The following is a 15,605-nucleotide window of genomic DNA, read 5'->3' as shown; positions in this document are numbered from 1 at the left end:
GAAATTAAGTAGTGTAATATGGCCGGCTAAGTTTTAGACCTTGACACAGTATTACATATATATAGAGAGTAAAAGGTCTTTAGAGCCAAAGGCCTGTGATTTAAAATGGTCTGGTTACCCTTGATAATTTCAAAGACTACACAAGCTGTTTTGGTCTGTAGTGTTAAAGGTACTGTAATTTGTATGTTGGTAATATTAATGTGATCTATCATATGCTACAGAGTATGTATGCCATACAACAGAAAGGAGTGCCAACCTTCCGTCAGTACATAGAAGACATGAAGTATTCCAGAGCTCCTACAAGGTTCTCACTCCAAACAGCTTATATTGAGGTAAATTTTCTATCAACATTCATTTAATCACCTCAAGTAAATTGCAACACCTAGAGAGCAAAGTCAGTGTTTCCTTGTAACTGCTATTGTTAGGATGTGTAAAGGTTTGATGAAAGGGTTCCTGGAAGAAAACCAATGACATTGTGACATATACCAGTAAGAATTTCCTGCATCTGGTCAATGTAGGTTTTGAAGTAGCACCCAAGAAGTGGACGGTTCATTGTAGAGTGTTAAATATCTTGACCACTTCCACCTCTACCAAAAGATGGAAACCTCGAACATCAAACCCTTTAAAACCATCTGGCCACCATGATCGGTAGGTGGAGGGCTAATTATAGGTTTATCAAAAGCAGTAACCATATGACTTAGCAATGAGGGGCTGTAATGATAGCTAGACTGTCTTTTTGACACCAAGTTCCTCTTTAATTTCGGTAATTGTGATGAATATTTCTCTTGTTATTTACAGCTAGCCAATTAGTATATCTGGCATTAAAATCCTATGTATTTGGTAAAACCTTCGAAGTTTACATGAAATATACAATTACTGATTATGGTATCTACCCACAGGGCTGGGGACTGTACTGTGAGGCGTTAGGAGAGGAGCTAGGTCTTTACACTACAAATTATGAACTGTAAGTATAAATCATGTGTTATAAAGTTTTTAATCTTTAATTAAAAAATCTCTCACGAAAAAAAAACAAAAAAACAAGAGGTCCAGGGGGTCTGTATTGCTCACCTGGATATTACAATTATTGTGGAAAATAAAAAACAAAAGTTTTAACAAAGGAAGAATTTTAAAGAATTTATTACATTTCTCAAAAGATATGCTTTTTTGAAATGGGAAATCACTTATTTTCTCATCAGAGTCAATATATAGATGCATAAAACAAGTACATTGACATCTCGTTTCATTTGTACAGGTTTGGCAGATACACCTTTGAAATCCTGAGAGCTGCTCGTTTAGTGGTTGATACTGGCCTTCATGCAATGGGGTATGTATTTTACACTTCACTTGTTATTCAATAGCCTCAATATGATGGTAACTGTGTTATTGTGCTACTTTGAAAGCATCAAAATGTGATCTACAAATGCAAAAGTTGTATTAACAGAAGGCTGATAAAGGTGCAAAAGACCAAACAAATTGCTACCAAAAAGATGGAATACTCGAACATCATAATATTGTTTAAAATTGGTCCAAAGTCACAAATATGCACAATCGGTAGGGGAATTAATTTTAGTTCTTTTAAAAGCCAGTAACCATCATACTTAGCAAGAGGGCTGTAACTAATGATAGCAAGACATCTTTCAGACATAAGTTTTTAAAAGGAATCTTGAATTTCCTATTTTCAAAATTAGATTGTATAAATAAAAATTAAAATCCATGTCTAAATGTTTGGTAAAACCTTCGAAGTTTCACATGAAATATACTATTACAAATTTCATTCAACTACCCAAAATCAAATGATGGGGACTGTACGTTAGTGTGACCTTGAGTTTTCCGAACAGCCGCAAAATCTTTATGGCTACAAATATGAACTGTAAGTAAAACCCTCATGTGTTAATTTGGCCGATACACCTTTGAAATCCTGAGAGCTGCTCGTTTAGTGGTTGATACTGGCCTTCATGCAATGGGGTATGTATTTGACTTCACTTGTTATTCAGTAGCCTCAATATGATGTAACTGTGTTATTGTGGTTGTTAGAAAGCATCAAAAAGTGATACAAATGCAAAAGTTTTATTAACAGAAGGCTGATAAAGGTAATTTCATCTTAAGTTTTCAAGTTTTTAGTTGTTCATTGTATGCAAGTTTCCCTTCACAATGTATCATGTATCATGTGCATCAAAGATACGGTAGTATGATGCTTGCAACAGACATTATAAAATATCTTAACCAAAATACCTCAGAAACCACTGTGACATTATTACCAGGAAACAAGTATAAATGTTACATATTTAGCATACTTAAAGATTTCCTTCCTATCAGCAGTTGAACATGCCTAAAGTCTAAAATTCTCTCAAGTTTAGAATTAATCAAAAGTGACGTTACAAAACGTTCCGTCAGTAAAGATTGGCTAAGTTTATACTTAAGTCAACGAATTTCATAATTGTGGAGCTAGGTTTCTGATGATGTTTTGTTGAGGACCCTTGTGCCAATAAGCTAGGTTAACCTGGAATATTCCAAATAAGGTTCAAGAAACTGGATATTGAGGTTTACAATTCATTAAGAAGTAGGTTTTGACATTTTCCATAACAATTCTATAGAAAGCTGAAATCTAAGTTAAAGTCATTTCTTTTCAGATGGACATTTGAGAATACTAAAAAGTACCTTATAGAAAGGGCATTTATGCACGAGTGGTTTGCTGACAGCGAATCGAAACGTTACATCACCTGGCCTGGGCAGGTAGGTTTTATATACACGGTATATGAGTGGAAGTCTAGATTTATACAGACTATTATCTTTCAAAATACACGTACATAAAAAAAATATTATATATTTGAATATTGTGAAGGCTATCCAATCCTTATATAGATCACTTTGTCAATGACCTTGATACCACAATCTTGTTATGAAAGATATATAATTTTGCTTCCCCTAGGCTTGTGCATACAAGATAGGAGAGCTGAAGATAAAGGAGCTGAGGAAGAAGGCAGAGGAGGAACTAGGTATGTTTGTACCTAGTGTGTATTACTGATAATATCCCAGAGGGAAACAGAGCTGTTCTTTTTGAAGGTCTAGCCAAACTATTTTCAGGATTCTTAAATCTTATTTATATTTTGACAGTTGTCAATACTCAATATGTACTGTTTAACACTTGACCTTAGCTGTTATATCTTGTGTTCCTTTACTAATACTGTTTCCTCAAACAGCCGAAAATTACTTGGACGTATAGCTAGCTGTTGTTTGTTATAAAGCACAATTTATTCTAGAATTTATTTTGGAACACTTTGCCTTTGTCAGATTTCCACTTGTAAAGGAACATTATTTTCTGATTATAGGTGATGCTTTTGATGTTCGTGAATTCCATGAGGCCGTTCTACAATGTGGACCTGTCCCTCTGAACGTACTCGAGGGCATGATCACAGCTTTTATCAGAGACAACAAAATATCTACAGAGATCTCTAATCAAGACAAAAGTTCTGAATTGTCATCATAGAATGAACTTAACTAGGTGCTTGTCATTTTCACAGTGAAATGTTTGTCATTAAAATCCATATTTATATGTATTGCCCTGTCAACTGCTTTAGGGGTATAGTTATAAGTAGTGTACTATACTGCTTTACCTGTTCCTGATACAAACCATTCTATACTAGTCAAAATGATCAGCAATATGTTAAACATGTGTGCTCAGTGTAAACCAGAATTTGAAAATTACTGTAATCATATTCAACAAATAAATATCTATTTTTATAGGTCCTTGCTTGAAATGAAATGTTGCATTATGCTGTTGTGCCATATAACATGGTTATGTTGAATCATCATTAAATTGGGGAATATTTTGCCTGGTCCTGATGATTTTAATTAAATTATCGTTGTTATAATGTAATTGGGATTAGAATGTTAACTGTGACATTTTATAGAAAATCTCTATACTAACTTGTAAAGGTATTATGTAACAAAAATTAAAAAAAGTTATTCAAAGAAATTCAAAGAAGACTTTCAGAGCAATATAGCAATGTAGCTATACATGCACAATGTACATGCAAGCTTACATGGTGATAAGATTTTTTTTGAGGAAAATAGTGTTTTTATAGGATATTGTTTGAATGCAGTTTATTTGATTGCATATTTTCTATGTACTGTTTCCATATTCACCAGTCTAAAATATCCCTGTAATGTTAAATCCCTAACAAATATTACAAACCATACTAGTTGCAGTCTCTTATTTATAGTAACTAATTCATGTAGTACAAATTTGTGTTTCTTTATTTCTGTAATAAATTTGTAATACATTTGTTCTTTTTGCTTTGATTGTTATTTTACAAGTGTTTATATTTTCTATCAAATTTTAAAACTGTGTACGTACATATTACCATTTTGACCAGCTTTATAAGGCTCAGTACCATTCACTCTACGCTAGCCCAAACATCACACATTAGACAGATTTTTGTCAACACAAACAGAAACATATGAATTAAACATTTACAAAAGCAATAAAACACCTGTTTGTCTTATAGAGATGACATATACACATACATTTATATGTAAAAAATACAATAGGAATATATGCAATATCTTGAAATTGTATCATTGCTTGCCTTCAAGGGTTATCTCCCTTAGGGATACACACTACCTTACACATTAACCCTGTGGTCAGTGAAGAGTTATCTCCCTTGTGGATAAACACTACCTTACATATTATACATGTGGAAAGGTATCTCCCTTAAAGATACACATCACATTGCTTGGTGGACCTGTGATATGTGAAGGTTTATCTCCCTTAATGATACATATAAAATCTGATTTGTTTAGAGTTATCTCCCTTAAGGATACACACCCTTGGGAAACATGAATTATCAAGGGGAAACAAATCTTCAAGTCTCCCTCTCACCAGGGTAATAAATGTTTTTTTTTTCCATATCCACAACTGTATATGTTAAAACTGTTTAGACTACTATACCAGTGAACAAAGAGTAGACTTCATGGGCAGTATAGTGATATTTAGTAAAAAGGAGGAAATACAACATAAATATTCTTCAACAATTTATTTATAACAATTTTAACTGTGATAAAATGTTTTCAACAACTCTTCATCTATAACAGCACATTTTCTTTTTGTCTGAAAACAATTGTTATGAAAACACCGAAGAGGTTCTCAGAGGGCAACTCAATGTTTGTTTTCCAGAAATGTGACACTGTTAATTGTTAAACAATCAGCAATATATAAGGATACACATTACATTACACAGTGGACATGTGATCTTACACACTCTATTACACAGTATACATGTGATCTGACGCATAGACTGGTTACTGTACAGAATAATAGAAAACATGTACATTACCATTTGGTCAGCCATTATTCTACTGTCAGTAGACCAAGCCTGGATAATAGATAAAGTTCTGAAAGACAAAAATAACTTCATTTCAATTATACATGTAAATCAATCTGATTAAAATACAGATCCCTATTATCACTATGTTTGATAAGCGGTTCTGACAACATCCTATCAGGGGTCATGTCCAGGTGACCTTTGAAAACGACCAATCAAATTGCTACTTGCAGCATCTTGAAAGTAAGTTTCAGAGGATGAAATATTTTGAAAAAACTGTCAGAAAGATTTTTGTGTACATCTCGCCCAAAGAGCACAATAAAGGTAAATGTACTGTATAAGTATACTGGGACAAAATAGCATTTATAATAGATGTAGCAAGGTGTATAGAAAATGCATTTACCGGGGTAATCTGAAGTAAAGGTGGTATAAAGGTCATCCGCACATGACCCCTTATGGGATGTTGTCAGATCCTTTATTGAACAGAGTGGTTATAACTTATAAGGGTCTGTATTTTAATAAGATTGATATGTAAATATGTCTTTTGTTAATCCTTACTCTGGAATTATAGTGTTAGACCAAAATTATTATAGATAACTATTGCAACCAATGACACCTACACTTAACTTTGTAGAATAAAAGGGTTTTCTCAATTTAGAAAATTGAATATCACAAATCATATTTGATACTTCTCTAAATATTCTAGCTGGAATGTTGAAATCAAGCCTCTGCTAAAGTATAATATGACCAGAACATACTTTGGATTAATACATTACAATTATACATTTTTGTTGTAATATACAGCTTGTGACAGGCCCCTGTGATGAATACATCTACAAATAAGTGGAGACACAATGTGGTGATAGGTTCTAGTGATATACATATCCTTAATTGTTTTATGACAAGCCCCACATGAATGATGCACAATTGGATGATGACAGGTCCTTGTAATACACACATCCACAAATTATAATGTGTTGTACTGTTGTGACAAACTCTAGTAGTAGTACTAGTATATACATGTATACATCCCCACTATTCATAGATGACAGGCAGAGTTATGATGTACACAGCCTCAATCCACAATGTTGTAGTGACAGGCCCATGTGATGCAGACCCCAAATAGACCCCTGTGAGTTCACAAAAATACATGTACAGTGGTGACCAGCCCCTGTGATACACAATAGGTTGGTGATATTACAACAAGCTCTAGCTGTGAGGCCCACATTCACAAGCATATAGAGACATATTCCTCTGATATACACTTCCACACTATTTTGAGGTGAAATGCCTCTGTTATGTACCATGACATTCCCAATTTTGAGATGTCAGGCCCCTGTGATACAGACCCTGTGATTGCACGCCTCCGAAGTATTATAGTAATAGGCCCCTGTAATGTACACAATAATCATTTGGTGGCATACTCATGTCACAATGACTCGTTACTAATGAGAACATTATAAGATGGGTGACGTTTATTTACTTAATAATCTGTGTCAATAAACCGCGACCCATAATATATACATTATCATTATTGACGAGTCCCTGTGCCCATCACGAAACACAACCGTGGCCCCACGTGGACAGTTAATCCAGTTCCGATGAGGACACACACATAATGCTTTTGTGTTGTAATAGTCATACAGGTTATCATTATCATCGTTTATTATCAATATGTCACTGTTGTATGGAAATAACTTACCTTTCTTGAAAATATTTCCTTCAGTGTGTATGTTCGGAACCTTTCTAATGTCTTCATTACAAAGATGATAATGTACGAGGCGCTCTGAATGAAGTTATATTACAATAAAGGAGAGGGATGGATTCCGGACTGGCGATTTTGAAATGAATTCATTAGACCTACCACAACAGTTGTTGTTTTTTTTTGCACAGACACCGTATCCTCTACTTTGTTGTAACACTCTAGATAAAGCCATTTTGCCACTACTTTTGTACCTTCTCGAAACGGCTTTTAATTTTTTAAATTGGAATGAAGAACGAGATTGATAATTTTGTACTGTAGAGTCGCAAAAGTTATTAGCTTACCGTTAATACTAACTTTTATCGTCATCTCCAAATAATCTTATTGAAGTAAATCAAATGACAATTTTCATAATGCGGATCATACATGTATTATGTTTCCCACCGTCGTCATAATACCGCACGTTATAGTTGATTATCACTGCAGCACGTATGGCAAACCAGGGAAATAAATCTTCGCTGTTAAAATAGATTGCACAGGGACTCTTCCATTTATTTGGTGTTGTAACCTTATCTTAGATCATCGACATATACTTGCTTATGTTATTATTGTTTTTAAGGAACTTTGAAATTTTGTTTCGGAAAGGTAATGGTTTAGTTGTGAATTTAAAAACTCAAAATCCATTAAAAAGCTTGCTTTAAGTTAAAAACATATCTTTATATACATGCAGTACTAGTATATGTACAGACGAAAATTATTTGAAGACCGGTTTGATTCTATTTAAATTGCTTTTTTTTCTACGTGATTTTAGTATCATTGCATCGTCTGTGAAAGCCAAAACTGCTCAAGATCGCGAATAGCTTACATGTTCAGTTGTTGTTATAGACGATCTTAGAACTGATAATCTGGGCCAATGTAAATTATTCAAGTCCTCGGAGAGTGTTGTTCATCGTCTAGCTAAGCTGTTCACAAATGAATGTAGATTTTAAATTTAATTTTAGAAAACGCTGTTTTCGTGATAAGGACGACAAAAGGACTCGTTTTGGTTTTCAAACATGTCGGGATAGACAGAGAGCTCTATCATTGTGAGGAGCTGTTTGTCAAAGGGATAGGTTGCCACTGGGTCTTATATTTCAAATCCAGCGACTGCATCAAAATGATACGTTGGCAAGCAATCTGGTATGCACAGGATCTTCTAACTGCAGCACAGCGAGATACTTTTGAAATATTACGCCGTGTGACTGTCTAACAGTCAGCGAAATAACGTCCAATGACAAATAGGTTGACCAGTGGCCTCTCGTGTTATAGGAGTAGACAGCCTCTTTCATCTCCTCCGGAAGCTCTCAGGTATTAAACTCGACTGACAATATATATCAATATATAGATAATATTATTATAATTGACACACATTGTAAAACGAGTTTACTTAGTAATACCTATCCAAGCTCTCTGTCGAACACCTTTTCCGGCACTGTCAGGACAGTTGCTGCCCCTTTCTACGGAGGCTTGATGATGATGCTTTCTTCCCCTGGGCCGAAATCTGCTTTTTCTCATAGATCTTGCTAAAGAGATTGTGCATAGTACATTGATGTCTGTCTCTTGATCATGTTCCACAGTTTCTTGGAATATCTGATGGTATTACAGGGGCAGATCGGTTTAAATAGCAGTTCCTGGAAGTATTCTGCCCATCTCCTTGGCTTCCAAGGCTATCAATGTGGTCTCTTTTGTCATTCCTGGTATTTGTTTTTCGCCTCTATATTGGCTGGTTTATATTCTTCTTGCGCTCTGACTTTGGATTTCTCGTCCTGTTCCTAATTTGCGAATTGTGTTCACAGATCCCCATCCTTTTTGTTGTATGCTCTTCTACCCCAACACTTCTTCACGTCGTGTCGTATCAGAGTTACTTTGTGTTCTGCCATCGTCTCTCAGTGTCTGTTCCATCATTTTCTATCAGATGCTGTAGTGATGGTTGGAACCTCCCTGAAATGATCTTCTGAACTTACGAGTAATGTAGATGTAACTAGTTTGGTTCTCTATGACACAATCAGGGATCTCCATATAGCTTAGTGTCTCCGTTTATGAGGAAAAATGCTTCCTCCTATAACCTTCTGATTCGTGAAACAGAGATCTGCAAAGCAACCCCCCCCCCCCCCTCAACTCTTGTTCATTCGCCCCACCAGTTCATATTTTTTCTATGATATCATCTGTTGTTCTGCCATTTCTTGGCGTAGAATTCGCCTATCAATAGGACATCATGTTACTGATGCTGTTCAAAAAGTCATCTTCTTCTCATTTTGCACATCATTTATAGGAGCATAGCACTAGATAATATTTAGCTTGATAATTTTCTTTTTGGCAGTGAATCATGATGATACGGGCTTGACAGTTTCCTAGGCAATGACTGTACACTACCTTTAGTACCAGCATCAGCAAGCTACACTTTCCGCGTGATGAGCTTTCTCCTCAGTGTCCCGAATACATCTCTCTATATGAAAGTATTATCTGTTCTATTTCTGTAACCATCTTGTCTTAGTCTCGCTTAGCCCTAGCAATTATACGCTATAGTTCTTCAGTTCTTGCTTCTTACATAAATGGTCTCTTTTGGCTTTCACTGCACAGCGTCATACGTCTGAGACCTTTCGATCTGCCCAGCATGGTGTCACTGCCAGGAGTTTGTGCTTCCGCTGGCACAGTCGGATAGGACTAAAATATTCTTGGAAGTTACATGCTATTCATAAAGATTATTTTGTTATCTCTTCTGACTCTGTTATAAGTTCAACTGGATCTTAAATTTTAGGTTACCAAAAAGTTGTCATATATTTTGGAAACTGGGCTAGTGGACTGTTACTCACATGATATAACATCTAAGCATGGCACTATTTAGATTCTCAATGTCATGTGCCTGAATTACCTCGACATGTTTGGGGAGAAGTGGTATTATTCTCGAGACAGACATTTGGATCTATCAGTTACTTCCCTTTATTGCACTCAACCAGGACTGCAAAGAGGGTCGAGATGTTGAACATTGGTTGATTATTTTCCCAAATAAGGACATAATAAACACAATATTTTACAGTATTTTATTACCACTTTTATTTTTCACAATTAATACCACCCAACACAAATGTATTTTTTCCAAACATTGCATTAGAAGATAGCACTAGATTTCATCACACAACTTAGTAACATTACCATGTGTATATTTATAGTCTTATTACCAGGTGATTGTTTGCATTAAATATCATAAGAAAATTTACTAAAACCCCATCTTTGCTAGCCAAGGGTATTCAGTACGATACTCTTCCAAACAACCCTTGGCTAGTGAAGTTGCTAAACCCCATGCAAACCATATTTTAGTGAATTGGGAAACCATATATTATTGTCAAGATAATCAAGAAAATGTGATAACTTAATAAACCATGACATTTTTTACAACAAAAGAAATTAATTGAACAGACATGTACATAAATATGCCTTATCTATACAATTACCAAATATATCTCTATTTTCTCTATTTCATCCATTCATCTCTCTTCATCATTCTTTCCTCTTCTTTCCTCTTCTTTTCACTCTGTCATTCATCTTTCTGTCCTTTCTTCACTTCAATTTCTTTCTTTCATCTCTTCCTTTTTCTATCAGTCTTTCTTTTAACACATTCTAACTATCTATTTTTTCCTTCCTTTTTCTCTCATTCTTTCTCCAGACTCCTCTTTCTGTGACACTAATGATACAAGAAAGATGTAGTGGAATGAATCCCTTGTATTTTGAATGTGTGGAGTTGCACGAATCTGGTTGATGATAATGAGCGACTACCATCTACACAGATCATATATTACTGATGCCCAGTCTCTCTGCTTGCTCTATAGCCTGCTGGAGATTCGTGTCAAACAAGTCACATCTGGAAAAGAAAAAAACCAATTATTAATGTTGTCTACAGTTATATCACAGGCACCTGTACTTTACTTTATCAGTTATATCACAGGCACCTGTACTTTACTTTATCAGTTATATCACAGGCACCTGTATTTTACTTTATCAGTTATATCACAGGCACCTGTATTTTACTTTATTAGTTATATCACAGGCACCTGTACTTTACTTTATCAGTTATATCACAGGCACCTGTACTTTACTTTATCAGTTATATCACAGGCACCTGTACTTTACTTTATCAGTTATATCACAGGCACCTGTACTTTACTTTATCAGTTATATCACAGGCACCTGTACTTTACTTTATCAGTTATATCATCAGTTATATCACAGGCACCTGTACTTTACTTTATCAGTTATATCACAGGCACCTGTACTTTACTTTATCAGTTATATCACAGGCACCTGTACTTTACTTTATCAGTTATATCACAGGCACCTGTACTTTACTTTATCAGTTATATCACAGGCACCTGTACTTTACTTTATCAGTTATATCACAGGCACCTGTACTTTACTTTATCAGTTATATCACAGGCACCTGTACTTTACTTTATCAGTTATATCACAGGCACCTGTACTTTACTTTATCAGTTATATCATCAGTTATATCACAGGCACCTGTACTTTACTTTATCAGTTATATCACAGGCACCTGTACTTTACTTTATCAGTTATATCACAGGCACCTGTACTTTACTTTATCAGTTATATCACAGGCACCTGTACTTTACTTTATCAGTTATATCACAGGCACCTGTACTGTACTCGATCAGTTATATCACAGGCACCTGTACTGTACTTTATCAGTTATATCACAGGCACCTGTACTTTACTTTATCAGTTATATCACAGGCACCTGTACTTTACTTTATCAGTTATATCACAGGCACCTGTACTTTACTTTATCAGTTATATCACAGGCACCTGTACTTTACTTTATCAGTTATATCACAGGCACCTGTACTTTACTTTATCAGTTATATCACAGGCACCTGTACTTTACTTGATCAGTTATATCACAGGCACCTGTACTTTACTTTATCAGTTATATCACAGGCACCTGTACTGTACTTTATCAGTTATATCACAGGCACCTGTACTGTACTTTATCAACAAAGTGAACATATCAGAAATAGGAAGAAATGAGTAGAACTTTGATTTACATATTTACATGAAATTACAATTCAACCTAACTGAAGTATTGAACATACGCAAGCAATAAAACACCTAAGTTTTTCTGATGTTTCAAATTGAATGCTTTTGTGGTATGACATTTTAACTTTTTATAAGACATCACATACAATGCATCGTATTTGACCCAATAAGCAACCCCCCTCATTTTGAGGCCTCAATTTCAGTTAAATTGACCTAAAATCAGACTGACACTATAAAAACCAAGAAAAAATTTCTTGTTTTTTTTTATTTGTTTCCTTGATTAATGGCATATTCTGTACACTGTGAAATATTAGTCCAAATTTGGTCCTTTAAATCGTCCCTTGGTTTTTCAATTTTTTAAACACCCTGGGTGCTATTTATAGGGTCAAATATGGTACCAGTAATGTAGTGCCAGGCATCAATGTATCCACCTCCATACAGGACGGGATGGGACACTATATACATTATATGGGGGTAAAATGTGTAGTCACCTGATTGGCATGTCCAATGAGTAGAATGGGTTCTTAAGTGCAAAGTCTGAGTAAACTTCATACAACTTCTTCAGCAACACATCAACTGCCATCTGTCGCGGGTCAGCCAGGATAATAAACTTTATACCTGAAAGAGATTTAGTGTTAGTTGTATCATCTACAGAGAAGACACACAGGATATGAGGCCTAGTCTAGACTCTTCCTTCATTGTTTAATAATTATGGCAAAGTTGGTAGTCTTCCTTTTACAATATTTTTTTGCTTTGACAAGGTAACTCTATGCCCATAACAGATCCGTGTATATATTAATAATTTCTAAAAATCAAAAACATGTACTTCAAAATTGCAATTTTGATGACACAGTTGCATGTAAGCACTGATTATTTTTCATAAATATATGTTAATACTTATATTCATTAGTTCAAAGGAAAATGTTGATGACCACTTTTCATTGGTCCATGAAATAGCTAGATATGCCATCCCTAAAAACTATTCCACTATGCAGTTTTGATGTGACCATGGCTTTCACATGTAAAAACTTTTTAAAATAAATACCTGTCATGGTCTGGAAGCAATGGAGTTTAAAAGTGTCTGTCTCCAGGACTTCTATACCAGAGCTCCTTGGCTCCGGGGACAGTTGAGATCCAATAGCAAAGAGTCTACAACGAATATTGAATATTGATCCATATATGGTATTAGTAAAGATAGAACAATAATGGAAAGAAATACAAACTAAAGACTTACTATGTATATCAAATACAAAATGAAGACTTATAATTTTATTATATGAATATCTTTAATGTATATTATATGAATATTATACTAGACTTTGCCATTATTTTATAATTAGTAATTTAGCACTCGATCAGGGCACCTGCAAAGGTTAATTATTTGAAAATAAAAATGTAATAAACATTGGCAACTGCCCCATTTTGGTCTTGAATACACAGCATCCATGTGAATAGATAGTGTACAACAGATTTTATTCATACTTACGAGTGAAACATACTGGCCAACATAATTCTCTCATTTGTAGTCAGTTTTGTTCGTCCAAACTTGAGGTTGATTGGGTAATTTTCTTCTGCAGCAATGATATCCATTATATCTTTTCCATCACTCTTCAAAAACCGCCCCTCTGCTGGGACGCCATTCACTGATAGTAGGGTGTGACCAACTATAAACAAATACAGAAATGTATTATCTTAATTCTGCTTTTGTTGTACCTCTAGCAATGTTGAGAAAAAACAGAGTAAGGAGCTTGTTTTTGCATGTTTAACGAACATAGCATTTATTGTTGTAGCTTGTAAGGCATGGACAAGCTAACAGATTAACTGTTCTGATCTTCAAATCCTTTACCTACATCGATACAACAATGTTCCTTAACTTGTACAAGTCCCTAATTAGGCCTAATATAGAATATGCATCCTGCATTTGGAACCCTATGTAACTTAAGGATAAATTTGTGATCGAGAATGTCCAGAGGAGAGCGACCAAAAGATTAAATGGATTAACCAACTTATCCTACGAACAGCAACTGAGATCCTTAGGATTACAAAGCCTTGAATATAGGAGAAAACGTTCCCATCTCATCCAAATTTTTAAGATTATCAACAACATCGATAAAGTCGACAAAGATCAATTGTTTATAATCTCTCCAATCACCTTCACAATAGGTCACTCTAAAAAGATCGTGAAGCCAGTATCCAGACTAGAAGTAACCAAACATCGATTTAACAGCAGAATTGTAGATATTTGGAACAATTTGCCAGAAAATGTAGTGTCTGCAAAGTCTGTGAACTCCTTTAAATCACGCCTTAACCAGCACTGGCACAATGAACCCTCCAAATTCTCTACTACTTGTTATAGTGCTACCTGATCGATTATTTGATCATATACAAGGATACGACTCCAGAAGTCATAAGGACTTAAATTGGTGTTTTAATTACATGATTACATGATTACAATTGAAAAGAAACAGATATCATATTTCAATCAAGGATGCAGAATTGAAACATGTATCTGACATCAATTTGGAATCTTATCAGCCTGAGATTCTCTGAATTAGCCATTTTGACAGATATATGTTAGACAGAGTATCATGGGCTAAAACATCATACATTCAATCTCCTTCCTGTTCAGTGTTAAGAGATATATTGCTTGTCAAAAAGAAAGTTGTAAAATCAGACAGAATATAAGGGTGGTATCTGCTTTGGTTCGGTAAACTAAACCAAAACAATTACAACCCTGATTAATTATCATCAAGTTGAAGAGTCAGCTTCTTTTCAACAGCCTAATTATATAAATATATATAATATGTGATTATCAAAGTGATGAATCTACCAGGTAATAGATGATATAGACTATAGAAATGATAATTTACTATATAATATAATGTATATGAATCATTTATGTTTTCCAATATTCATTAATCATTCAGATTCTCAATGTAGTCTTTGTCTTCAAGTACATGCACATAACGTAATTTGAAAGCATACCAAAATTAAAATTAATCATTTATTTTAACATATTGCACTGAAAATCAACGGAAAGCATAAGTTGAACACGAAATACCAAATAAGATATACAGTAATTATGTCCTATCCTTGTATGTACTTGATTATTGTCGGAGGATAAAGCCATAGGTATTAAACTCGTCTGACAATACATGTCAATATAATATTATATATATTAACGTGTATTGTCAGACGAGTTTAATACCTAAGGATAAAGATAGAGAATCAGCTGCTGTAACAAAATGTTGGCACGCCCACCTTTGATACCATCCCTTTCTCCAAATGCCACGACAAGTTTCTCGTCATGAACTTTTAATACCAGTTCAAGAGGATAACTAAAAGTCTTCTCCACTTCGGGTCTGGCACCAGAGTGGTCATATTGGTATATTAACCCCCCTGCTTTGTTAATGATGTAAACACTGTAGATCGCCATCACTCCATTGCTCGCTAGTAGGGGAGATAACTCATAGCAGAGTAGAACTCTT

The 15,605-nt window shown here is 34.8% G+C and overlaps 2 protein-coding genes across 2 annotated transcripts; one reads left to right on the top strand and one right to left on the bottom strand.

Moving 5' to 3' along the window:
- Positions 1–10: 10 nt before the first annotated feature.
- LOC138321412 (uncharacterized) lies at positions 11–4,359 on the top strand. The gene is made up of 6 exons (XM_069265088.1): positions 11–332; positions 900–964; positions 1,253–1,324; positions 2,631–2,733; positions 2,930–2,996; positions 3,330–4,359. Exons 1-6 carry the CDS (start codon positions 213–215, stop codon positions 3,485–3,487), a joined length of 585 nt encoding a protein of 194 aa, XP_069121189.1. The 5' UTR covers positions 11–212; the 3' UTR covers positions 3,488–4,359.
- A 5,732-nt stretch (positions 4,360–10,091) lies between these two features.
- LOC138321405 (trafficking protein particle complex subunit 4-like) lies at positions 10,092–15,595 on the bottom strand. The gene is made up of 5 exons (XM_069265077.1): positions 15,379–15,595; positions 13,604–13,781; positions 13,163–13,266; positions 12,609–12,735; positions 10,092–10,924 (listed from the first exon to the last, which is right to left on the bottom strand). The coding sequence occupies exons 1-5, from the start codon at positions 15,551–15,553 to the stop codon at positions 10,852–10,854; spliced, it is 657 nt and encodes a 218-aa protein (XP_069121178.1). The 5' UTR covers positions 15,554–15,595; the 3' UTR covers positions 10,092–10,851.
- Positions 15,596–15,605: the final 10 nt, after the last annotated feature.

This window comes from Argopecten irradians, chromosome 1 (assembly GCF_041381155.1).
Source record: "Argopecten irradians isolate NY chromosome 1, Ai_NY, whole genome shotgun sequence".
NCBI lineage: Eukaryota > Metazoa > Mollusca > Bivalvia > Pectinida > Pectinidae > Argopecten > Argopecten irradians.
Note: the sequence above shows the minus strand (reverse complement) of the source record. Positions and strands in the feature narration are given on the sequence as shown.

Coding starts and splice junctions, on each gene's coding strand:
- LOC138321412 (XM_069265088.1), top strand. CDS start 213: ATGCTACAGAGTATGTATGCCATACAACAGAAAGGAGTGCCAACCTTC. Junction 1,325..2,630: donor ACTGGCCTTCATGCAATGGG/GTATGTATTTTA, acceptor ATTTCTTTTCAG/ATGGACATTTGAGAATACTA. Junction 2,734..2,929: donor ACATCACCTGGCCTGGGCAG/GTAGGTTTTATA, acceptor TGCTTCCCCTAG/GCTTGTGCATACAAGATAGG.
- LOC138321405 (XM_069265077.1), bottom strand. CDS start 15,553: ATGGCGATCTACAGTGTTTACATCATTAACAAAGCAGGGGGGTTAATA. Junction 13,782..15,378: donor AGAAAGGGATGGTATCAAAG/GTGGGCGTGCCA, acceptor ATTTGTTTATAG/TTGGTCACACCCTACTATCA. Junction 10,925..12,608: donor TCATTGGACATGCCAATCAG/GTGACTACACAT, acceptor TTTCTTTTCCAG/ATGTGACTTGTTTGACACGA.